At 29.7% G+C, this 22,385-nt stretch overlaps 6 protein-coding genes across 6 annotated transcripts; 4 read left to right on the top strand and 2 right to left on the bottom strand.

Annotated features, from left to right (window-relative positions):
* Nucleotides 1-657: 657 nt before the first annotated feature.
* Nucleotides 658-3,006, top strand: LOC145753303 (solute carrier family 25 member 3-like). Its single transcript, XM_082569712.1, has 6 exons — nucleotides 658-821; nucleotides 1,104-1,228; nucleotides 1,394-1,573; nucleotides 1,731-1,912; nucleotides 1,999-2,282; nucleotides 2,511-3,006. Exons 1-6 carry the CDS (start codon nucleotides 701-703, stop codon nucleotides 2,678-2,680), a joined length of 1,062 nt encoding a protein of 353 aa, XP_082425838.1. The 5' UTR covers nucleotides 658-700; the 3' UTR covers nucleotides 2,681-3,006.
* Nucleotides 3,007-3,081: 75 nt separating this feature from the next.
* Nucleotides 3,082-4,353, top strand: LOC145753304 (cyanocobalamin reductase / alkylcobalamin dealkylase-like). Its single transcript, XM_082569713.1, has one exon. It carries the CDS (start codon nucleotides 3,390-3,392, stop codon nucleotides 4,122-4,124), a length of 735 nt encoding a protein of 244 aa, XP_082425839.1. The 5' UTR covers nucleotides 3,082-3,389; the 3' UTR covers nucleotides 4,125-4,353.
* Nucleotides 4,354-4,359: 6 nt separating this feature from the next.
* LOC145753302 (lon protease homolog, mitochondrial-like) lies at nucleotides 4,360-11,144 on the top strand. The gene is made up of 18 exons (XM_082569711.1): nucleotides 4,360-4,779; nucleotides 5,024-5,172; nucleotides 5,301-5,512; nucleotides 5,933-6,161; nucleotides 6,286-6,378; nucleotides 6,615-6,719; nucleotides 6,889-7,048; nucleotides 7,170-7,314; nucleotides 7,388-7,475; nucleotides 7,674-7,847; nucleotides 8,068-8,211; nucleotides 8,409-8,531; nucleotides 8,810-8,926; nucleotides 9,263-9,403; nucleotides 9,857-10,031; nucleotides 10,089-10,303; nucleotides 10,370-10,534; nucleotides 10,627-11,144. Exons 1-18 carry the CDS (start codon nucleotides 4,416-4,418, stop codon nucleotides 10,816-10,818), a joined length of 2,991 nt encoding a protein of 996 aa, XP_082425837.1. The 5' UTR covers nucleotides 4,360-4,415; the 3' UTR covers nucleotides 10,819-11,144.
* A 5,347-nt stretch (nucleotides 11,145-16,491) lies between these two features.
* On the top strand, nucleotides 16,492-17,980 carry LOC145752608 (ubiquitin-conjugating enzyme E2 T-like). Its single transcript, XM_082568911.1, has 5 exons — nucleotides 16,492-16,630; nucleotides 16,967-17,142; nucleotides 17,493-17,591; nucleotides 17,676-17,744; nucleotides 17,848-17,980. Exons 1-5 carry the CDS (start codon nucleotides 16,522-16,524, stop codon nucleotides 17,917-17,919), a joined length of 525 nt encoding a protein of 174 aa, XP_082425037.1. The 5' UTR covers nucleotides 16,492-16,521; the 3' UTR covers nucleotides 17,920-17,980.
* A 270-nt stretch (nucleotides 17,981-18,250) lies between these two features.
* LOC145753355 (hydroxylysine kinase-like) lies at nucleotides 18,251-19,734 on the bottom strand. Its single transcript, XM_082569766.1, has 5 exons — nucleotides 19,536-19,734; nucleotides 19,286-19,390; nucleotides 19,067-19,221; nucleotides 18,817-18,985; nucleotides 18,251-18,708 (listed from the first exon to the last, which is right to left on the bottom strand). Exons 1-5 carry the CDS (start codon nucleotides 19,732-19,734, stop codon nucleotides 18,251-18,253), a joined length of 1,086 nt encoding a protein of 361 aa, XP_082425892.1.
* Nucleotides 19,735-20,505: 771 nt separating this feature from the next.
* Nucleotides 20,506-21,658, bottom strand: LOC145753354 (hydroxylysine kinase-like). The gene is given in 4 exon segments (XM_082569764.1): nucleotides 20,506-20,960; nucleotides 21,077-21,251; nucleotides 21,340-21,494; nucleotides 21,574-21,658. Coding segments are annotated over 4 exon segments (870 nt in total).
* Between the last annotated feature and the right edge of the window lie 727 nt (nucleotides 21,659-22,385).

Genomic DNA, 22,385 nt, shown 5'->3' with positions numbered 1-22,385 from the left:
AGTTAGCAACAAAAGGGCCTTTAAAATACAATTTTAAAATGATGAGTTTTGGTATCTATCTAACTAGTAACTTGTTTATACCTACTTACTTTTTAGGTTAGTGCTTTGTACATGGTCTAATAAGTTAAATGAACGTGTAAGGTGTGATGTCTTAATAAAAACACTATTTTATTATTCACAATAAAACAGACCATTGGTGAGTCAATATTTCGGATATTTATATATAACAGTCAATGATATACGACTTCCGGGCTGTGAACCAATCAAAGAAACGCTAGCCGGTGTTTCCCACGATTCTTGCGCAATTTAAGGTCACGTTGCGCCACCTACTTAAATCCTTTACTATGCGACCCTGATGAAAGCTGATGACGATTTTCGAGTTTTTTAAATGAACGTTGAACGCTTTTGTACATGTAAACGACGTTTGTTTGATTGTAAAGGATAATGGAAGGTCATTTAGCGTTTATATATATAATGTAAATCGTATCTCCTGTAGGAATAAATATACTTAGTTTCTTGTAATATAAAAAAACTAAGAAATTTAAAAGGCAGAATTCCAGATAAGTTATGTCATTTGATAAATAATTTAAAAAAATTTTGTTATTTTTCGTATAATTTTGGCAGTTTTTAAAAACTTGTTTTTGTTTTTTTAGTAGAAGCTTTGGTTTATTCTTTTTTAATAATTAGGTAATTTAATAAAATGGTTTTTGAATCACTAAAAGTCGACCCATTCAAAAGGCCCGTATTTCGGGTAGAATGCGCAAAAAATGCAACCTCAAATAATCAAACTGTAAGAAGAATAGGAGCCGCCTCTGTAAATGGTAATTATTTTCATTTATTTTTTAATTTCATTACTAAATTATACATATAGTTCTATTTGTTCACTGTCATTTGTAAGAATACTTATGCTATATTTGGAAATGTATTTAATACTTGCTATCTATTTTTTTCAAGTTCAAATATGTTTTTTTATCTTGTGTATTCATACTTGTAATTGGACAAAATACTGTTAGTGTCCCATTCTTAAAGTATATCTACAGTATTTTATGTTAATCGTTTTCATACATTAAAAATATTAACTATTTTTGTTAATAATTTTTTAGAGGGTGACAGTTGTGAATTCGGATCAGCAACATACTTTGCTTACTGTGGATTCGGTGGTATTTTAAGTTGTGGACTAACCCATACTGCTATGGTACCCCTCGATCTCGTTAAATGCCGAATCCAGGTTTGTTTTATAATTGTACAATTGTCATTTTTTTGTTACCATTATATCTATTAAAATATATTACCATTACAATTTATTTCTAGTACACTTTTTAATAAACTAAAACATGGGTTGGTGTAATATTATTATATATAAATGTTATTTAACTTTTTTTTGTGTTATTAGGTCGAACCGGATAAATACAGAAACATTGTCAACGGTTTTAGAGTTACCATAAAAGAAAATGGAATTAGAGGTCTCGGTTTAGGTTGGGCACCAACCTTAATTGGTTACTCCATGCAAGGTCTCTGCAAATTCGGATTTTATGAAGTGTTTAAGAATCTTTACAGCAATCTTCTTGGAGAGGTAAAAATGTTTAAAAGTTAATTAAAAAATATTTTGGGTTTATAAAAAAAAGCTTGGTTCTTTTTGTACTGTTCTGTTGTAAAATTATTAGGCAGACCAAACCAATAATCCACTTAAAATATATGGCACAGACATTAATTTATTTATATTAATGAAGGAAAATACTTTCTTGTGGAGAACTTCTCTTTACCTAGCTGCCAGTGCTTCTGCTGAATTCTTTGCTGATATTGCATTGTGTCCTATGGAAGCCTGTAAAGTAAGAATGCAAACCCAAGCAGGTTATGCCACCACTCTGAGAGAATGTTTCCCCAAAATCCGAGCAGAAGAAGGCTTAAGAGGGTAAAAAAAACTTTTTTGGGCTCTCTGTGTGTTAAAAAAATATGAATATATTTTACAAAATTTTTAAAAAATCTATAACTTTTCAGATTTTACAAGGGACTTACACCTTTGTGGGGCAGACAAATCCCATACACTATGATGAAGTTTGCCTGCTTTGAACGCACAGTTGAAGCCATCTACAAATTTGTTGTACCAAAACCACGATCGGAATGTAGCAAAGCCGAACAACTTGTTGTCACTTTCGCAGCTGGTTATATAGCTGGTGTGTTCTGCGCTATTGTATCTCATCCAGCTGACTCTGTCGTCTCCCTGTTGAATAAAAACAAGGGAAGCACGGCTATGGATGCACTTAGGACTCTTGGACCTAAAGGTAATTGTATAAGCTTTGGATTTCATTATTTTCTTGTGCAAAAATCTAATTAAAAATAGTTCATTGGAGTGTTTTGTTACCTAATGCCATGGCTAAGCCAATATTAAATTTGAAATGCTGCTCTAAATTATATATATTCATTTTTTATTGGTTATATAAATTGTGTCTTATTTCTTTGAAATTTAATCTAATTGCTTTGCAATTTTAATAACATTTCTTTTTTTTCAGGAGTATGGAAGGGACTTGGAGCTCGTATTGTCATGATCGGTACCCTTACTGCCCTCCAATGGTTTATCTACGACTCTGTGAAGGTTTATTTCCGACTTCCCCGACCACCTCCACCAACCATGCCAGAGAGTTTAAGAGTCCGACTTGAAGCGGAAGGAAAACTCAACTAAATTTCCTAAAACTCGCTTATTTAAAGTTTTGTTCAACCGTGTGCACAGTTTAATATAATTTTTGTTCAATTTTAATGGTTCCATACAGTTTATTTAATAAACAATACTCGAAATTCAAACTTTCTTTCTGTATCTGGCTAATTGGATGGTGTTTTAAGTTGTTGTAAAAAGAGTTTTTAAGCCTCCGATATTGGATGTTTTTTTGTTATCGATCTTAACTAAGAAACTCTATATTTATGTACTTTTTCTTATACTTCATTGTACCTTGACTGAATGTGCGAAAATATCTTTAAATTAAAAACTAAAACAAATGTTGTGGATGTGTTGTTGTTACCTAACCTCTGAATCGTTTCAAAAACTTTTTTTTTTAACTAAAAACAGTGATTAGTACTTATTAAAAGACATCAGTTTAGTGAGATACGTTTTAATTCTAATCAAAAATCGGGAAAAAAAAATTTCTTGGAAATTTGAAAAAGGGGACAAAAATAAAGTTATGGTATATTCACATGTCAGTTACATTTGTTGTTCGATAATACGACAACGTGCGTTTTGTTATGAATGACCATGCTGTTTTTTTATATAATTTCGCAAGAAAAGCTTATTAAAATAAAAACAAACAACAAGCTGATATTAATGAGGTTGTTTGTTCATGTTATTAAAAATTTATAAAGTCTGCACAGCTTAAAAATATATACAAACCAACTTAAAAATGGAAAATAACGATATTCTAAATTTTCTACGAGATAAACTTCAATCAAAAGGCATGGAAGTTTATTTATTTAAGATTGAGTGGTATAACAAAGCAGTTTCCAGAGGGTTTCAGTTAAATTACCCAGCTGAAACAATTTGTGCGGTTATTTTAACGATTCCGTCTTTTTTTGAGAAATCCTTACTACCATTTATCAAAGAAAATTACACTCTGAACTCAGAGTTGCCAAAAGATCCTGTTGACCAATGTATATCCAATATAATGCACAAAACTTTGGAAACATTACCTGATACCAAATACAATGTAATGTTTGATTATGAATTAGACAGAAATCGAAAACCAAAAATTCTTATGCAAACTGCAGCACATATATCAGGTGCTGCATATTTTTATCAACAAAGTGATATTAAGGACTTAAATTCTGTGCAAAATAAAAAACTATTTGGCGTTTGCTTACACCCCAAATACGGAGGTTGGTTTGCAATTCGTAGTGTGGTTATATTTGAAGATATAAGTAACCCTGATTTGTGTCAAATTAATTCTATAAACTGTTTAAAAACTTCAGAAGAAGTTAGAGATCTTCTTGAGAAATTTAATGGAAATTGGAGGGATTGGACTTACCGGGATGTTATTAAAGTTGAAGAGCGCTACAGCGGTTTGCAGAAGTTATACTTCGAAACTTTGCCTAAAAATCGACATACTCTACTGCCAGTTTTACTTCAAGCTACTATTTAACGACCCTTTTATTTTTTAAGTGATGTTTATGCATATTTTTCTATATGCATGTTTTATATATTTCTTTATTAAATTAAATTGTTAAGATTTGTTTTTTAAATTCTTATTTACAATTTTTTTTGATCATGTGCTTTATTTTTACCTATTGTGATTTTTGTTATTTATCTACCGGCATTTTAGGAAATTTTTATTAGACTTTTTGATTAAATTTATTTATTATTTTGTTTTAGAAAAACACTGGTAGATAACACTAAAAGCCTGTGAAGAAAAAAATAGGAAAATAACAGAGCTATGGCTCCACCATTCTTATTAAATAAAGTTTGTCAAAATACTTTGATTCAATCTAGAACTTTTTTACGACATCGGTCATCAATATCTGCAATTTTAAGAGTATCAAACACAAATCAGCCCTTAACTGTACGAAAATTAAATTTATTCTCAAAATATGAACAAAGACGAAATTTTTCGTTGATGAAAAGATATACAGGCTCAATTTTAAGTCAGAACTCTGATTGGAAATATAGATTATCACGGAATATGAGCAATGATCCTTCCTCGATGTCAAATAATGATGGAGGAGATCAAAATGATGACGGGGATGATTTTGAAGATGAAAATGATCCAAGTTCGATTCTCAACCAAGACGATTTAAACGGTAAAAAGTTTATTTAAAAAAAAAGTAATAAACAAATTAATGTGACTGCCATAATGATTATTAAGAAAAGAATTAATTTATTTTTTTTGTTATGATAAAGTGTTCCAAGAATAAAATACTCTAAATTTAAGTTCCTAGCTGTTAAATATGTAAACCATCTTATTAATTCACATAATAATTACTTTTTTAAAGAAACTTTTATATACATGTACCTTTGTTTAAAATTATAATTTTTGATTCTTAGAAGTTGCAAAAAATGGAGGTAATGCTGCAGTGTACACCCCTTTGAACACTTCTCTTACACCACTCACCATACCTGATGAGTTTCCCTACGTCCCTATTATTGCTGTCAACAAAAATCCTGTTTATCCCAAGTTTATTAAAATGCTAGAGGTAATAAAAACAATATTAATTTTAATATTTGCTTTCGTTTTGTACTTTAAATATTCTATTGTCAATTTTGTTTAATAATATTTTATTTATTTATTTTATTTTTACTTATATTTTACCAATACTTTTAGATTAAAGATCCCAAATTAATTGAAGTGCTTCGCCGAAAAGTAAAAATGTCTTTACCGTATGTAGGAATATTTGTTAAAAAAGATGACGATAACGAATTGGACGTTATCGAAAATATAGATAAAGATTTATATAATGTTGGAACGTTTGCACAAATTCATGAACTTCATGATATGGGTGAACGAATAAGAATGATTGTGATGGGGCACAGAAGGTTTGTTTTAAAATCGTTATTAGACTTATACAATTATCTCTATTGGTAACTTAAGTTAGGCGCTATAAACAGTATAAACTTATGCTGGGCCAGCACTTAATCAGCAGCTCATTTATTAGGCAATTATAATCTATAATATTCCAAACTGCCACAGGCAACTCAAGACTGGGTCAGGGTGTTGTTACTCTATGTTTAGGTCGCGCTGTTGTTACTCTATGTTTAGGTTGCGCATTTGACCTTCCTACATCAAAGATAAAAATATATACAAAAAAACTGTGGTTTTGGGTTTAATCTACACACCTTTCATTTGAAAGTTCTCTTGAATAAGAAAACAACTTATAACTATGTCGGGATTATAATATTTTCTAGGATTAATGTTGGCACTTACAAAATGTTATTTTTTTTAACTTTATTTTTTAGAATAAAATTGTGTGAAGCTTTACAAATTGAAGATGATCCTACCAATCCAAAACCGGAAGAGAACAAGGAAGAAAAGGGAGCGCAAGAAGAGAGTGAAATGAAAGAAAAAATAGAAGAGAGTGAGAAAAAGGAGAAGGTAGAAGGAGAGAATGTAGAAGAAGATTATGTTGGAGTTCTGATGGGAAGAGTTGAAAATATTCCTAATCCAGTTTTCACAACAGATGAAGATGTAAAATTTTATTTTTTGTAAAACTTTTATGTACAATAGTTAAATTTTTTATCAAGTTTTTGTATTTCTTTTAAAATCTTATTTTAAATTTAACAATTTTTTTTAACATACACATATTTTTTAGATTAAAGCACTGACAGCTGAAGTTATTAAAACGATCAGAGATATTATTGCCTTAAATCCACTTTATCGCGAATCTGTGGCTCAAATAATACAGGTTTTATTTTTATACAATTTCTAAATTTTTTTTCTGTTTTTTTTATCTTTTACATATCCACACAAAAAATACAAATAAAACAAAATAGTGTGTTTATTGAATAGTAAAAAATATGTTATTTATTAAATTATGCGCTTTATGATTTACTATTCTTTTTCAAGTATTTTTGTATAAGAAAAGTCTGGTTCCAATATAAGTTTGCTAAGTTGCAAAACTTGATTATTTTTTTGTATCAGGCTGGCCAGCGTGTAATGGACAACCCAGTTTATTTAAGTGATATGGGAGCAGCATTAAGCAGTGGAGAAACACAAGAACTACAAGATATTCTTGAAGAAATGGATGTTAGTATTTTTAAATAGCAAAAAGCTTTTAATTTTGTCAAAACAAATTTTTTTTTATAAATATTCAGCTATTTAGAACAAATTTTTTAAATTATTTAGCTATTTAAATGTTGTTTTTTTTTTAATATGTAATTTTCTAAAACAATTTTTAATAAATTATTTTTTTTAGATTCGAGAACGCCTTTACAAATCACTCTCTTTGTTGAAAAAAGAATATGAGTTAAGTAAACTCCAGCAACGATTGGGAAGAGAAGTGGAGGATAAAATTAAAACAACTCATCGAAAATACATGCTTCAAGAACAACTTAAAATTATTAAAAAGGAATTAGGTAGAAAAGTGCAAAATTTTTCGATGTTTTTTATTTTTGTGTAATAATTAAGGCACATTTATCTTTTACATTGGTTTTTTCCAAAATTTTTATTTTTAATTTTTTTTAATTTTATTTTTAGGACTTGAGAAAGATGATAAAGATGCAATTGAGGAAAAGTTTCGAGCTCGTTTAAAGGATTTGAAAGTTCCAGAGCATGTAGAAACAGTTATTAACGAGGAACTCTCCAAACTTGGATTTTTAGATAACCATTCCTCAGAATTTAAGTCAGTTTAAGTTATGTATTTTATCACTATGTTTTTTGTTTTTTTTTAATAATATGATCAATTTTTTTTTTAGTGTGACTAGAAATTACTTGGATTGGTTAACTTCATTGCCATGGGGAAAGTTTAGTCAAGACACCTTAAACCTAAAGGAAGCCAAAAAGGTTGATTTTAAGTTATATATTTTTTAATAAAGAAAGAACAATTATATAGTGATTGTTTAAAAAACATTTATATTTTTATTTTTTTTGGTTGTCTTTTTTCCTAGGCTCTATAAGAGTATTTAAATTTTTAAATATTTATTTGAAAAAAAAAACATATTTTAATTTTTTAATTGACGCATAAAAAATTGTATATTCTAGATTTTAGAAGAAGATCATTATGGAATGGAAGATATAAAAACTCGAATTTTAGAGTTTATAGCGGTCAGTATGTTGAGGTCAAGCACACATGGTAAAATCTTATGTTTTTATGGACCTCCTGGTGTAGGGAAGACAAGTATTGCAAAATCAATTGCTAGAGCACTCGGCAGAGAAGTATTTACTGTTTTCAAAATAAATTATTAAATTTCTTTACCAATCAGTTCCAACTTTTGCCAAGCATAAAATCAATTGTCAGTTTAATATTATTAATAGGCAAAACTTCTAATAAAAACTATGTCAAGGTTATGTAAGGTCCTCTAAAATAAGGCTATAAAGTTGGCCTTTTCACATCGTGGATAAATACGTAACTAAAAAATAATAAACTTTTTTTTAGTATTTTAGGTTTAGTGTTGGGGGGATGAGTGATGTAGCAGAAATAAAAGGTCACAGAAGAACTTATGTGGGCGCAATGCCTGGAAAAATGATTCAATGTCTTAAAAAAACCAAGGCTGAAAATCCACTGGTATTAATTGATGAGGTATAGAAGTTAAATTATATTGGTTTTTTGTCCATTAATTAATAGGTTTTTGTAAAATAATTTTCTACTTGGAACACAGTTGGAATCAAACTCGAAACCTCATGTGATGAATTCAAGTATTGAAAACAATACTTTATGGCATTTTTATATATTTTTTTTTATAAAAAATTTTATATATAAGATTTTGTTTAATTTAGGTTGATAAAATAGGAAAGGGTTATCAGGGTGATCCATCTTCCGCTTTACTGGAGTTACTTGATCCTGAACAAAATCATAATTTTCTTGATCATTATTTGGACGTGAATGTTGATCTTTCAAAGGTAATTGTTACTTATCTTTGTTTTAAATTTAGACTTTACATTATTGTATCAATATGAATGTTAATGCACCTTTCAACAAATTGTAAATTATGTAAATGTGTTTTAAATGTTTAATTATATTGCATTATTTATATAAACATTTCTAAAAAAAAAACTTTTTTTTTTAATATTTTTTAAATTTGTTCTTTATTTTAACAGAGCTTTGGTTTAAATTTTGTAAATTATTTTTTTGTAAATGTCTTTAGATGTATTGTTTCTTAAACTGTATGTTTATTTAGGTATTATTCATATGTACAGCAAATGTAACGGATACAATTCCAGATCCTCTCAGAGACAGAATGGAAATGATTCAAGTGTCAGGTTACGTTTCACAAGAAAAAGTGCAAATAGCTAGAGTGAGTTAACTAGTAAATATAGGTATCGAAAAAAGAAGCATTACTGTTTTCATTTTTCTTATAAGCAAAAATCTTTAAAAATTTTTAACTTTTATTGTAAGCAACTATCTTATTTAATTTTATTGAAGATACTTAATATATTAATTCAATTATTGGTGTTACGTATTTTGCAAGTCATTTTGAAATGTAAAATTGCACAAATTTTGCTGCAAATTGCAACTTATTACTCTGTTGTAGTGCTTACCCAAAAAACTTTTTTCTATATCCTCTTTATTTTTTTTTCTATACCCTCATTAAAATCTACATTTGATTTTATTATTGATTTTTCTGTTGTAGAAATATTTGATTCCATTAACACAAGAACAAAGTGGAGTAACGGAGGATAAGGCTTACATTGATGAAGAAGCATTGGAAATTTTAATCAAAAATTACTGCAGGGAAAGTGGTGTGAGAAGCCTACTACAACATATTGAGAAAGTAAATTTGTATTTTTTTGTTAATTTAATTTATCAATCATGGGATTTTTTTTTTAACAAAATTATCCTTTATCACCCTCTTCGGTCTCCAATTAAAGGTCCTGGGTTCGATGCCCTCTGCTCTTAGGCTGTAGTGCCCTTGAGTAAGGCGCTATAAATTGTGTGAATTTTTGCCAAGACGCCCATTAATCAGCAGGTTAATTATTGAGCAATTATATTCTATAATATCTCAAACTGCCAAAGACAACTTGAGACTGGGCCGGGATAACTATTGTTAACCTATGTTTAGGTTGTGAAATTATCTTTTCCACATTGACGTTAGATATGTATGTAAAAAAAAATTAATTTTTCAATAACAAATATCATTGCCTTAACCATCGCATTTTGCTGAAAGAACTTGGACTTTACTATTTTAAATTAAATTTTATAATTTTTTGCACCTTATTAAATTAAGATCCATCGCAAAGCAGCATTTAAAATAGTGAGCGACGACGAAAATAAAATCTCCAAAGTCGACATAAACCCGACCAATCTAAACGACTACGTGGGAAAGCCCCTGTTTACGTCGGATCGAATGTATGACGTCACGCCCGCGGGTGTGGTTATGGGATTGGCATGGACTGCAATGGGTAAGCAAAAAAAAACATTTTATTAAAAAAATATTTTTTGAATGGTTTTTTATTTAGGCGGTTCCACCCTTTTTATTGAATGCTGCGAGCGCGGGTCACGTGACACCAAAGATCTTGGCGATGACGTCACGATCGAACTGACCGGGAATTTAGGTGACGTCATGAAAGAATCGGCGAAGATCGCGTCGACGTACGCACGATCTTTCCTGAAAAAAATTCAGTCAAAAAATAATTTTTTTAAAGGAGCAAGTTTACATCTTCATGTACCGGAGGTAAAATTTATTTTTTTTACAATTTTTTTCTATTTTGGACTTTAATATTGTCGTTTCTTTGTCTAGGGTGCCACTCCCAAAGATGGGCCTAGTGCTGGCTGCACCCTTGTCACTGCCCTCCTTTCATTAGCACTGGACACCCCTGTGAGACAAAATATAGCAATGACTGGAGAGTTGTCTCTCACAGGAAAAGTCTTACCAGTGGGGGGCATAAAAGAAAAAACCTTAGCGGTACATTTGCTATTTTTTAATTTATTTTTCAATTTATTCATTTTTTTTGTTAAAAAAATGTAAATTTATTTAATTCTTTTAAATTTTTGTAGGCCAAAAGAGCTGGGGTAAATTGCCTTATTTTTCCTCAAGAAAACGAAAAAGATTTTAACGATTTGGCCGATTATATTAAAGAAGGTGTTGAAGTCCATTTCGTTAAACATTATAGCGAAGTTTTTAACGTTGCCTTTCCTGATTTAAGTCAAAACAACACAAAATTAAATACGAAAAAATCGTCAAGTTAATACAGAAGTTGAAGTTTTAAATAAATAATTTTTTATCATGAATTTTTTTCAATGCTTAAAATAAAAGAAATCAGAATTTAAAAAAGAGAAAACTCTGTGTACGTGCATAAGCATTCGTTGCAATGAAAAAATTGTCTTGGACAAAAATGAAACTTGATTAAATTTGAAGGGAGAAACGAAAAAAACAACTAAATAAGTATAAATATATAAATAATTATATTGATTTTACCAAAAAACATAAATAACTTAAATAGCAACACGTTTTTCTAATAAAAAAAATTGTTTGCGAAACTTTATTTTTACATTTTCAATAAATAAAAGTAATACTGTAACATTTTATTTTAACATTTTCAAAATGTTGATAAATAAGAGTCTTGTTTTTAAAACAATTGTTTTGCTTTGCCAGCGACTTGACCTCTGTTTATACCTCGCCAACTTAGGTCCTCGCTGTTCATTAAAGATTCAAGAAAACAGTTTTTGTTTACATCACCAATTAGGGAAAACTTTCAAGTCTAGCCTTGTTTAAAGTCTCAAACCAGGCCGCCCTTGCCACCGTGTTATAAGGGTCTAGGGTTGTCCTTACGCAACGCACCATATGGACAAGAAAGAATACCAGTAATATTAACAACATGCTGTAGACTATGATCTCTTCTAGTGTAATCACTCCTTCTAAAGATTTTACGTGATGGTCGATAGTCGTATCATGTAATTCCTTTATTAAAACTTGGTTATCATCTGTTACGTATTGAATAAAGTCCTGGTTTTGCTGTATGGTATTTGCAGGTTGCTGTATTTCGTTTCTCGCAGTCGCGTTATCAGTGTTTCGGTCGTCGGCGATAAGAACCATCGCGTGATTGGAATGGTGTCTTGCTATGTGGGCCATTACCACAATGCCTGTAGATTTAACTTTTTGAAATAAGTACACTAACACTCAAAATCTAAAAAAAAATAAAATTTGTTTTAAAAAATTTGTTATTTTTTGCGTTTTTTCTTTCTAGCGATTTTTTTTAAACAATCCTGCTACTAGCATGCACCTCTTGCCTAAATTTTTGTTGTTTTCAGTTGTTTATTGAAAAAAGTTAGCCTTATAAATTTCAAACTGCATTATTAGTATCGTAAAGATTTATACTACCGTGTTTAGATCCTATTATAACTTGAAACTACACGGGCCAATCGATTTTAGTACGCGAGCAGACAATTTTGATAGCGAAAAAAGATTATTTGTTTTTGCGGCTTTCGCTCTGTTATTATTTTGAAATTTAATCTCGTGCAACATGTTAAAGTTTTTATATAGGCTACGATCTTTCGTATACAAGGGGCAATTTGCAACATTAAATATTAATTTCGCTGGCTAATTTCGCGTCTGATTCCTTTTCTCAAACTGTTTGACTTAAAATCTTAAGTATTTGTGACGCATGTAGTTTCTTATCTTGTGATCTCCGTTAGAAATAATTTAATTAAACTCGACCAGAAAAAGGATTAATTTGTTGACAACACCAACAAATCTGTCACTGAAAAATAAGCTGAACTAACTAACAAACTTCTTTGTCCAACAGCCTAAAAATTGCGATTATTTCAGGCTACGTTGGTAGTCAGGTGGTCATGATAAATAGCAAAATTTTAGTCTAATCCGATTTTCTCCCTAATCTGTTTAATACGATATTGAAATACCAATCTAAATGTCGGATTTTCGGCTCCGTTGAATAGGAAATATTAATTTTCTAATTAAGTTTTTTTTCTTGTATTCTACTGTTTAAGGTTAATAAATGATTTATTATACATCTTCTACAGCTATCTAATCCAGGCAAAATTTCTATTCCCGATTCGTTCATCTAAATTTAATGTCGAAGTTTATTAAATTAATCTTATATTTTAGTGAGTAAAATTTACGATCAAAACCCTCTTTTTATACTTAGCACCAGACTTTGTATTAGTTAGCAGTCCTAACACTATAGAATAAGGCTGAATTTAATCGTAAATCTATTATCACCACCTCGCGAATTCCAGTCTTTTAACAGACAAAGAATAAACGTTACGGTTTGGGTATTTTAACACATAGATTTGGGGAAATACTTTATACACTTGGTCGCGTTTTGGGCTTAAGTTATCAGGTTGGGTCTAAAAATTTATTTAAGGGAGTTCGTTTTTGTATTTTTATAGGTAAAACATTTTAAATACGCATTTTACAGAATTGTTTGATATAACGCAGAATTGTGTATGCATTTTTTATATGCGCCATCTTTAAACTTTTTATATCTCATATTTATAATTTTTTAAATAAGCGTTGCCCTTTAGTTTTTGTTTACTAACTTTTGGATCTATTTGCATACTATTTCAGTTTGCAGTCCCGTGAGACAAAAAAAATTATCGATTTTGTCTAAGCCTGTCAGTTTACACATTTGCTTATTTTGTGTGAACCTCTTACTAAAAATAGTTTGCCTATCCTTAAACCTTTCAACTATCCAAGCAATATACAAATGGACAAAACAACGAGCTATAGTAAAATGACTGTGTACGTTATATGTTAAACTGCTTACTTCGGCAAAACTGCTACAATTAAAATTAACCAGACTCACTGTTAATATTTATAGATCGCTATCTTTATCTTGAACCTGCACACTGCCTATCGAGATACCATTAAACATCTGTTGCGTTTGGACCTAGCAATAACCACTACAAAGCGTCCAATTTACGTAGCTACGCATTTGTTTGTCGACTAAATGGCAGAGTACAGTTTTGGTTCTGAAAGGTTGTGATATTGGTAACGTTTTCCTATGGGTTTCAATCAATTTTATGCTGATAAAAATCAATCGGGTTTAAATTGGCCATATTGCATTTTTATGCAATTAGATTAAATCGATATCAACATTTAAAGGGCGGACCCGATTGATAATTCACTTTTATGTAATGGATTAATTCGTCATTAAATAATGTTATTTTGAGAAATAATACAGTTAAATTTATTTAATATAAATTTAATGCTACAGAGTTAAAGTTCAGCTATTAAAATTGGCCTTTCAAATTTTTTACGTCAATTGAATTGGTTGATGTAAATCTTTGCGCTAATAATTATTAAAACAACAAAGAAAGTTAAATGCCAATAAAACAGAAAATTGATTTTTTGTTAACTGATTCTCAGAAACACAAATTATAGGATTGTTTATTATGGTTCGAAATCTTAGATTTCGAAACATATTGTTATTGTCATTATATTTATTATGTATCGAAATCTTAGATTTTAAAACATATTGTTATTATGGTTCGAAGATTAATGTATTGCGTTCAAAGTTCAGTAGATAGTTTTTTTTTATAATGTCAATACTGAAAATTTATTTTCAAAATTAATTTTGGTTTAAACATTATAAATATATTTCGCTTTTGTAATTATGTTATATGATAAACAATAGGCCAAGTATGTTGTTGTGTTATTAATATTTAATTATAAGAAAAATAATATAGAGAAAGGGCAAATCCCCTTTATTTGTTTAGTCAAATTCTAATATTTTATTTATTATTTCATTTAATATTTATAATTAATTATTTTTGGTTTAATTAGGTCACATGATATTTTTGGCCAATAAAAATTTTTAAATCCAAAAATTAATGTTTTGTTAGAACCGCGCAGGTCCAATTGACGTGTTTACAAAATATTTTTTTGAAAATATTATAATATTCATAAAAGTTAAAGGCGGAGTGCTTGTGCATAGTGCGGAGTGTTTTGATTTATTTTAGTTATTATCTTTTTAAATTTTTTATTGGCGTAACTTATGGTGACGTCATCAGAATGTTATGTTGGTACAATGATAGGATAAGGTTAACATGTAGGCACTTGTATAACGTAAGCACTTGTCTCTAAAACTTGGCTCTTTTAATTATTAATTTGGGGTAAGCACTTTTACTTATAACTTCAGGCTAGGCACTTGTCTTTATAACTTTGATCAAGGATTTTTTACATATTAATTTAAAATAGGCCATTTTACTTATAAAATTCTATAACTTTGAGATCAGCACTTAACCAATAACTCAAAAGTAGGCACTTTCATCTATAGCTTTTGAGATAGGCACTTGTAAATATAACTCAAAGGAAAGCACCTTAACCTAAAACTTCGAAATAGGCATTTAATCTATAACTTTGAGGCAGGTACTTCAACCTTGATGTAGGCACTTGTATCTAATACTTTGCACTTTTATCTAAAACTCACAGGTAGGCATTTTAACCTTAAAGTAGGCACTTGTATCCATGACTTTTAGGTAGGCACTCTTACCTATAACTTACAAGTAGGCACTTTTATTTATAACTATGAAGTAAGCACTTTTTTCTTCAACTTAGAGGTGGGCACTTGCATCTATAACTTTAATGTAGACACTTTTACCCTTAACTTAGAGTTAGGCACTTAAACCTCGAAGTAAGTACTTGTATCTATAACTTTAAGGAATATGCAATTTTACCCATAACTCGGAGGTAGGCACTTTAACCGTTAACTTGGAGATAGGCACTTTTGCCTGAAATTTAGAGGTAAGCACTTTTACCTATAACACAGAAGAAGCCACATGTAAGTGTAACTTACAGATAGGCAGTTTTACCTATAATTTAGAGGTAGGCACTTTTACCTATAACACAGAAGTAGGAACTTTTCCAATAACTCATAGGTAGGCACTTTTACCCATAACTTAGAAGGTAGGCACTTTTACCTATTCTTTATAGGGAGGCACTTTGACCAATATCTTAGAGGGTGGACACTTTCACCAATACCTCTGAGGTAGACACTTTTACCAATACCTTAGAAGGTAAGCACTTTTACCTATTCTTTAGAGGTAGGCACTTTTACCAATATCTCAGAGGGCGGGTACTTTAACCCATAACTCAGAGGTAGGCACTTTTACTAATAACTCAGGTGTAAGCAACTGACGTCACTTATTGTTGGGAACGTGGCAATAAAAATGTGTCACACAGGGGTTATGACGTCATTTCCGCCCAAAAACTAACAATCAAAATACGTAATTTCGTCAAATAATGTCCCCGTTGACCTCTTTATCCCCTTTGTGCCAGCTTCTGGTTAGCATTATTCGATTGCAAATTTAATTTACTTTTTGTTTATGTAAAGTTAACTATGAAATCTTATGGCAACTACAACAGAGATATTTTAAAAATCTTATCAAAAATAAGATTTTTAGCTCATTTTTAAAAATGTTTAATGATATAATGTCATTAATTGTCATTTTGTAGTAATGCTTTTGCTAATTAGGCATACGTAAAAATGATACTTTTTTTTAAAGATCTACAGTTATTAAACTGTTACTTTTGTGGAAAATTGTAGCTTTTATAGTTTTTACAAAATATCTTGATCTTATTGATTATTTTGTCATTTTATTTAACTAAATTCTGGAATAAATAAAGTACAATGAGCGTGACTTTTATCACGTACTTTTATTTTATTAGAAAGAAAAGAGAGAAGTTTAAAAATCTAGGGTTTTGCATATGATGTCTTAATTTAATTTTATTTAAAGATTTTTATTTAATATATTTTAAGTTTTAGGTTGTATTACTAATTATACGTTTAATGAACATTTGGGGGATAAACTAAATAAACGTCATAACTATTTAACCTTAAAAGCATTGAAAGATGGGGAATTCCCAACCATTGTGTTTCGTTTTTTAAAAAGCACGTGGAATTTTCGAAAAGTTAAATTAGATATAAACTAATGCAGCGAGGTTTGCGGTTAAAACGCGAGTTAAACATGTTAGAAACAAAGCCCCCACCCGGAATATCTTGTTGGCAAAACGAAGACGACTTGAATCTGTTAAAAGCAAGTAAGTTTTTTAAATCAAAAAAGTGTTTAAAATTTTGGGCATTACTAAACACTAAAAGCAAGGATCAAAGGGAAAATTGGAATACTAAAAGAAAGGAAGGAAGGGCTTAAGGTAGTGTTTTTTGTGGTCATTTTTAGTCAGCAGCAATTTCCACTGCCTAACTGCTTAATAAATAACTGCAAAACACTTTTCCTTTAGCCCCACCTGCTCACCCCCCTTTTTGCTATTCTTTTGTTTTTACGTCTTTCTTTTCCCCTTAGTGCTACCCAAAATTCTAATATATTTTTGAATGTTTAACAAATTAATATTTTTTAAAAATATTTTATCTTATCTTAGAAATAATTGGCAGCGATGATACTTGTTATGAGGGAGTTGCCTTTGAGATTACAATTTTTGTTCCGGAAAGATATCCCTTTGAGCCTCCATCTGTAAGGTTTATTACCCCGATTTATCATCCTAACATTGACACAAATGGAAGAATTTGTCTCGATATTTTAAAGTCACCACCCAAGGTTGAATGTAATAAAAATTATTTAATTTTAATAGGGTATTTTGGAACTAGTTGTTTTGCTATTTTAACTAAATTTTATTAGTTTTAACTCAGTTGGGAAGCTTGTGTAGTTTGCTTTCAGATGTATGAAAATGGTGGAAAATTACTTAACTACTAAGTTGACCTTCTAATTCTTTTGATCAATTTTTAGTTTCTTTGTGCTACCTGTAGGTATTGAACCCAAGAGATAATGCAGTGACATCTTGGGTCTTACCTGTTTACTACACAACATTTTTTTTGGGTTTTTAACTTTTTTATTATTTTACTTATTGTTTATACTTTTTGTTAAAAACATAAAAGTTTTTGTTTTAGGGAACCTGGAAACCTTCACTTAATGTAACGTCAGTTTTACTTGGAATTCAATTGTTAATGTCAGAACCTAATCCAGATGATCCACTTATGGTTGATATTGTGGGTTATTAAAAAAAATATTCAAATTTTAAATTTTTAAATTAATTTTAAATTTAATGTTTCTCATATTAATTTCATTTTTAGGCAGCAGAATATAAATTTAACAAACAACTATTTCTTAAAAAGGCTAGAGAATTAACTAAAAACAACACGGTAACACTACTTAATACATTTAACATACTGCTAGTTTAACATAATATATTATACAACAATATTTTATATTTCTTTTTTAACAAAATTTAATTTTTTTGTTTAGAATACACAAAATAACAGCAAACGGACATATGAAGATAATGATGAAACGAAAAACAAAAAATTTAAAAATTAAGTAGGAAAAACTTTCATTTTTTAAATATTAATAGTAACTCTTTTAAACCTATTTAGTGCACTAATAAATAATAATCATGATAAAAAAATGTTTGCTTTATTTCGTTTTTTTTCTTTACTTGAGAAATCAAAAAAAAACTATAAACTAATTTCAGCTTTTCCAGTATTATTGTTTTATATCTCTTTCTTTTTTCAAGTGTTCTTCAATTTATTATAACAACAGTATTATATTTTACATCAATATTTACCTATAAAAGTGTTAAATTAATATATAGCTATATAAAGCTATATATTTGCTTTGGGCAGTTTAATAAACCATAAAAAGTCACCTTTTATAATATTTTCCAATATTTCATTATTTCCCTTTTTCCCTTGCTCGAAAGCAATTTGATCAAAACAGGACATTTGGACGCTTGTATATTTAAGTATTCTTCGTTGCTAGGATTTTGCACTATAGCATATCTTGACATTACATAAGAAGTACAGATACGTGCTAACACAACCATAAACAATACATCCTTTTCGGCTTTAGTTAGGGGCATATACTTCTGAAACCCACTTATTATATTTAACCCTACGTCCAATGGGTTGTCGACACCAGTGCCAACTCCTTCTGTCATCATATAACAAACACATGCAGCCAGATTGAATACCATGTAGCTTTTATATGCAACATCAAAGTCAATAATACCAAATCCATTGATAATATCTTCGTATTTAGTACTAGATGTTACTAAACCTGGTGGCATCAATATTGTGTTTGTGTTGCTAACGTCATTGTGAATTAATCCTGATAAATTAGGTTTGTTAATTCTTTTAGAAACTTAGTAAATTTAAATTAAAAACATCAATTTATTTTTAATGTCTAACCTATTTAATAAAGTATAGCCGAACATACCCTTTCTTAACGATGAAAACACAAGATTTCTAAATTCTTGGGATATTTCTTTGATGATTTTGTAGAGTTGAGTGTCGGTAACATATTCAAGAAAACGATCAGTTACTGAACAAAAATTTTCTAAATGCCAAACATGGTCATCCCTTATGATTTCTGTATCTTCCGTTTCCTAATAAAAAATATTATAATAAATGACAAGTTGTGTAGCAATATAAACTAAAAAAGAAACTAGTTACTTAGTTTTTTTTACCATAAGATACTTGCAAATCAAACCACAAAAGCTTCCAACGCCATGTGATACGTCCAATAGTTTATCAGGTGAAAGTTTACTTTCGGATATTGTCCTTCCAGGAACGAATGAAAGAAGCTCAATTGGGCACGTGACTTTAACTCCACAATCGTCAGCTAAAATTATTTAGCAAAAATAAAGTTTTATTTTGGGGTGTGGTTTAGTGTTAAATATAATTACCTATGGTTACTTCTGGGTTGAAGCATCCGCTCACATCTTTGATCGGATACGGAGAATTTATTTTATGCTTCTGAAGTCTAAACATTGCTTCATAGCAAATATCGGCTTAAAAAATACAACAGCGTTTATATTATTAGGCCCAATTAATTACTTATTGCTTAGCTTTATTACGGTGGTATTTTAAACCCACCTACTAAGATTATTTACAAATCCAATAGTCGATTATCACTTTAATTATCGTAGTGAATACCTTGTTTTTTCGGATATCCACTTAACTTGACCTTTAACACATACTTATGTACAACTTCTTCTTTTAACTCTTTTACCAGAAAATTTTTGTCAATATACCCGTTTAAACGAGTAACTTTCGTAACTTCGATGTTATAAACTTCTTTTATCAAATTAGTAACAGTCGAATGCGGAATGTTGTATTTCATAAACTTGCTCATTATGCTTCTAGTTTAAAAACAAATAAAAGCTTTCAAAAAATCTAAAAAAAAAACTTTATTTTAGCGGCTTTATTAACTGTTTGAAAAAAACTGTAAAATGGCAGAAATTTTCTTTAACTACATCTTATACGCCAAATACGCCTTTATAAAGTCTTTTTGTTCAGGAATTTTACCCTTTTTGTGATGTACTTACATAATTATTTGTTTAAAACCTGAAATTTTAAATATTTAAAATTACCTACTGTAAAACTACAACAAGATTTCAGTTAACTATATATATTTGACAAAATAACGATGCTTTGCCGGGTTTTTAAACTCTAACTGTGTTAAACACAAAAAATTATGCCCCTTTTCCTGTATACATTTTATACATACTACATCGTACAAGCATACGGTGGTAGAATGCAACGACAATACCATTGCATCCTATCGTGTTGGTACAGTTTCGCTTTATTAAACTAAATGCGTACAAAGCGTAACTTAGGTAAACTATAGGCTAAGTGAATTAGGGTAAGGGCTATTAGTGTACGAAAACGTCTACAACTTAACTTAACTGACTATCGAAATTGCATGACATTTATCGTTGGCTCAGGAAACATATTTAACATGCAGCAATAATTTATAACATAATATTAAGCCAGAAATTCAAGTCATTTTTACTTTTTGCATGCAAAATATTTTGATATAAAAATGAAATTTGCATATATACAAAATACAATGTCATAATTAAAAAAAGTTTTGCAAAAATGACAAATTGTCCTACATATTTTATTACATTTTCCAGTATTTCATAATTTCTTTTTTGCCTTTGCCCAAAAGCAATTTAATCAAAACAGGACACTTAGACGCTTGTATATTAAAATAGTCTTCGTTGCTAGGATCTTGCATTATAGCATATCTTGACATTACATACGATGTACAGATACGTGCTAACACAACCATAAACAATACATCTTTTTCGGGTTCAGTTAGGGGCATATATTTTTGAAACCCACTTATTATATTTAACCCTATATCTAATGGGTTGTCGACACCAGTGCCAACTCCTTCTACCATCATATAACATACACATACGGCCAGATCAAATACCATGTAGCTTTAATGTACATCCTCAAAATCTATAAGTCCGAATCTATTGATGACATCTTCGTATTTAGTACTTGATGAAATGATTTTTGGGTTTGTTAGCATAATGTTCGTGTTGCTAATGTCATTGTGAATTGACCCTAACAATATACAATAACATTAAAAATTGTAGATAATGAGTTATGGTCCCTTAAAAATCCTAAAATGGCATAGTCTTGTAAATAACTTGAAATTTAATTTTACTGATATGGTATACCTTTTCTTAAAGATTTAAAAATTGGAAGAATCCTTTTAAAGTTGCTTGATATTTCTTGGATGATATTATAAAGTTTGTCGTCAGTAACATATTTCAAATATTGGGAAGTCAACAGACCAAAGTTCTGTGAATTCCATATGTAATCAACTTGACTAATTTCCGTGTCTTCTGTTTCCTAATATGTTTAAAATTTATATACAATGCTTCCAGATTTAAATACATTAAAGTCTTAAGTAAAATAATATTAAACAAAAATTTTGTACCATAAGATATTTGCAAATTAGTCCACAAAAGCTTCCAACGCCATTTGATACTTCCAACAGTTTATCAGGTGAAAGTTCACTTTCGGCTATTGACCTTCCAGGAACGAATGTGAGAAGCTCAACTGGGCACGTGATCTTTACCCCACAGTCGTCAGCTGTAAAATAAAAACAGTGGTTTTGTTACTTACTTAAATTCTTGGTAGGTAAAAATTTATTCGCAATGTAATAACATACTAACTGTAACTTCTGGAATTGTACAACCACTGGCCGATTTGATAGGGTATGGGGAACTTATTCCATATTTTTGAAGCCTAAACATTACTTCATGGCAGCGATCGGCTTGCAAAATAAAAAAAAATATTGTATTGTATGTTAGCATTGATAAATAACTTAAAGTTTACGTTTCCTGTAAATTTTCTCGTTTTTATTTTGGATGACTTTAAACTACAAGTGATACAAAGTCAAATATTTAAGACAATGGCATAGTTAATTCGTTCATTGTTTATGTGAATTATTTCAGTTGGTAGACATAGGCCAAAAATGTCACCTCTTGTTTTTGAATAGCCGCACACTTTTATTTTTAAAACATATTGTTGTTTTATATTTCCATCTTCCGTTACCAGGAAATTCTTGTCATTATATCCATTCAATCGAACCACTTTAAATATTTTTTTGTTGTAAACATTTTGCATTAAGTTAATTACAGTAGAGTGCAAAAAGTTGATTTTCTTAAATTCGGTTATCGCTATGAAAAAACACTACAAATTGTTAGTTGCCTTGTAAAATGTAGTTAATATAATCAAAACCATATAACTTAAATACTGTTCAACTGTCAATAGCATAAAGATAGTCAAGAATTTTACCCTTTGTGTGGTGTACTTACATAATTATTTGTTTGAAACCTGAAATTTTAAATATTTAAAATTACCTACTGTAAAACTACAACAAGATTTCAGTTAACTATATATATTTGACAAAATAACGATGCTTTGCCGGGTTTTTAAACTCTATCTGTGTTAAACACAAAAAATTATGCCCCTTTTCTG

This window comes from Corella eumyota, chromosome 5 (assembly GCF_963082875.1).
Source record: "Corella eumyota chromosome 5, kaCorEumy4.1, whole genome shotgun sequence".
Taxonomy (NCBI): Eukaryota; Metazoa; Chordata; class Ascidiacea; order Phlebobranchia; family Corellidae; genus Corella; species Corella eumyota.
This window is presented reverse-complemented; position numbering and strand designations above follow the sequence as displayed.

Excerpts from the sequence above, each read along its gene's own strand:
- LOC145753303 (XM_082569712.1), top strand. The coding sequence starts at position 701 with ATGGTTTTTGAATCACTAAAAGTCGACCCATTCAAAAGGCCCGTATTT. Across the intron at positions 822-1,103 it reads AGGAGCCGCCTCTGTAAATG|AGGGTGACAGTTGTGAATTC; the intron begins GTAATTATTTTC and ends ATAATTTTTTAG. Across the intron at positions 2,283-2,510 it reads TAGGACTCTTGGACCTAAAG|GAGTATGGAAGGGACTTGGA; the intron begins GTAATTGTATAA and ends CTTTTTTTTCAG.
- LOC145752608 (XM_082568911.1), top strand. The coding sequence starts at position 16,522 with ATGCAGCGAGGTTTGCGGTTAAAACGCGAGTTAAACATGTTAGAAACA. Across the intron at positions 17,592-17,675 it reads ATCCACTTATGGTTGATATT|GCAGCAGAATATAAATTTAA; the intron begins GTGGGTTATTAA and ends TTTCATTTTTAG. Across the intron at positions 17,745-17,847 it reads AATTAACTAAAAACAACACG|AATACACAAAATAACAGCAA; the intron begins GTAACACTACTT and ends TTTTTTGTTTAG.
- LOC145753355 (XM_082569766.1), bottom strand. The coding sequence starts at position 19,734 with ATGAGCAAGTTTATGAAATACAACATTCCGCATTCGACTGTTACTAAT. Across the intron at positions 19,391-19,535 it reads TGGATATCCGAAAAAACAAG|CCGATATTTGCTATGAAGCA; the intron begins GTATTCACTACG and ends GTATTTTTTAAG. Across the intron at positions 18,986-19,066 it reads TGATTTGCAAGTATCTTATG|GAAACGGAAGATACAGAAAT; the intron begins GTAAAAAAAACT and ends ATTTTTTATTAG.
- LOC145753304 (XM_082569713.1), top strand. The coding sequence starts at position 3,390 with ATGGAAAATAACGATATTCTAAATTTTCTACGAGATAAACTTCAATCA.
- LOC145753302 (XM_082569711.1), top strand. The coding sequence starts at position 4,416 with ATGGCTCCACCATTCTTATTAAATAAAGTTTGTCAAAATACTTTGATT. Across the intron at positions 5,173-5,300 it reads AGTTTATTAAAATGCTAGAG|ATTAAAGATCCCAAATTAAT; the intron begins GTAATAAAAACA and ends CAATACTTTTAG. Across the intron at positions 10,535-10,626 it reads TAAAAGAAAAAACCTTAGCG|GCCAAAAGAGCTGGGGTAAA; the intron begins GTACATTTGCTA and ends AAATTTTTGTAG.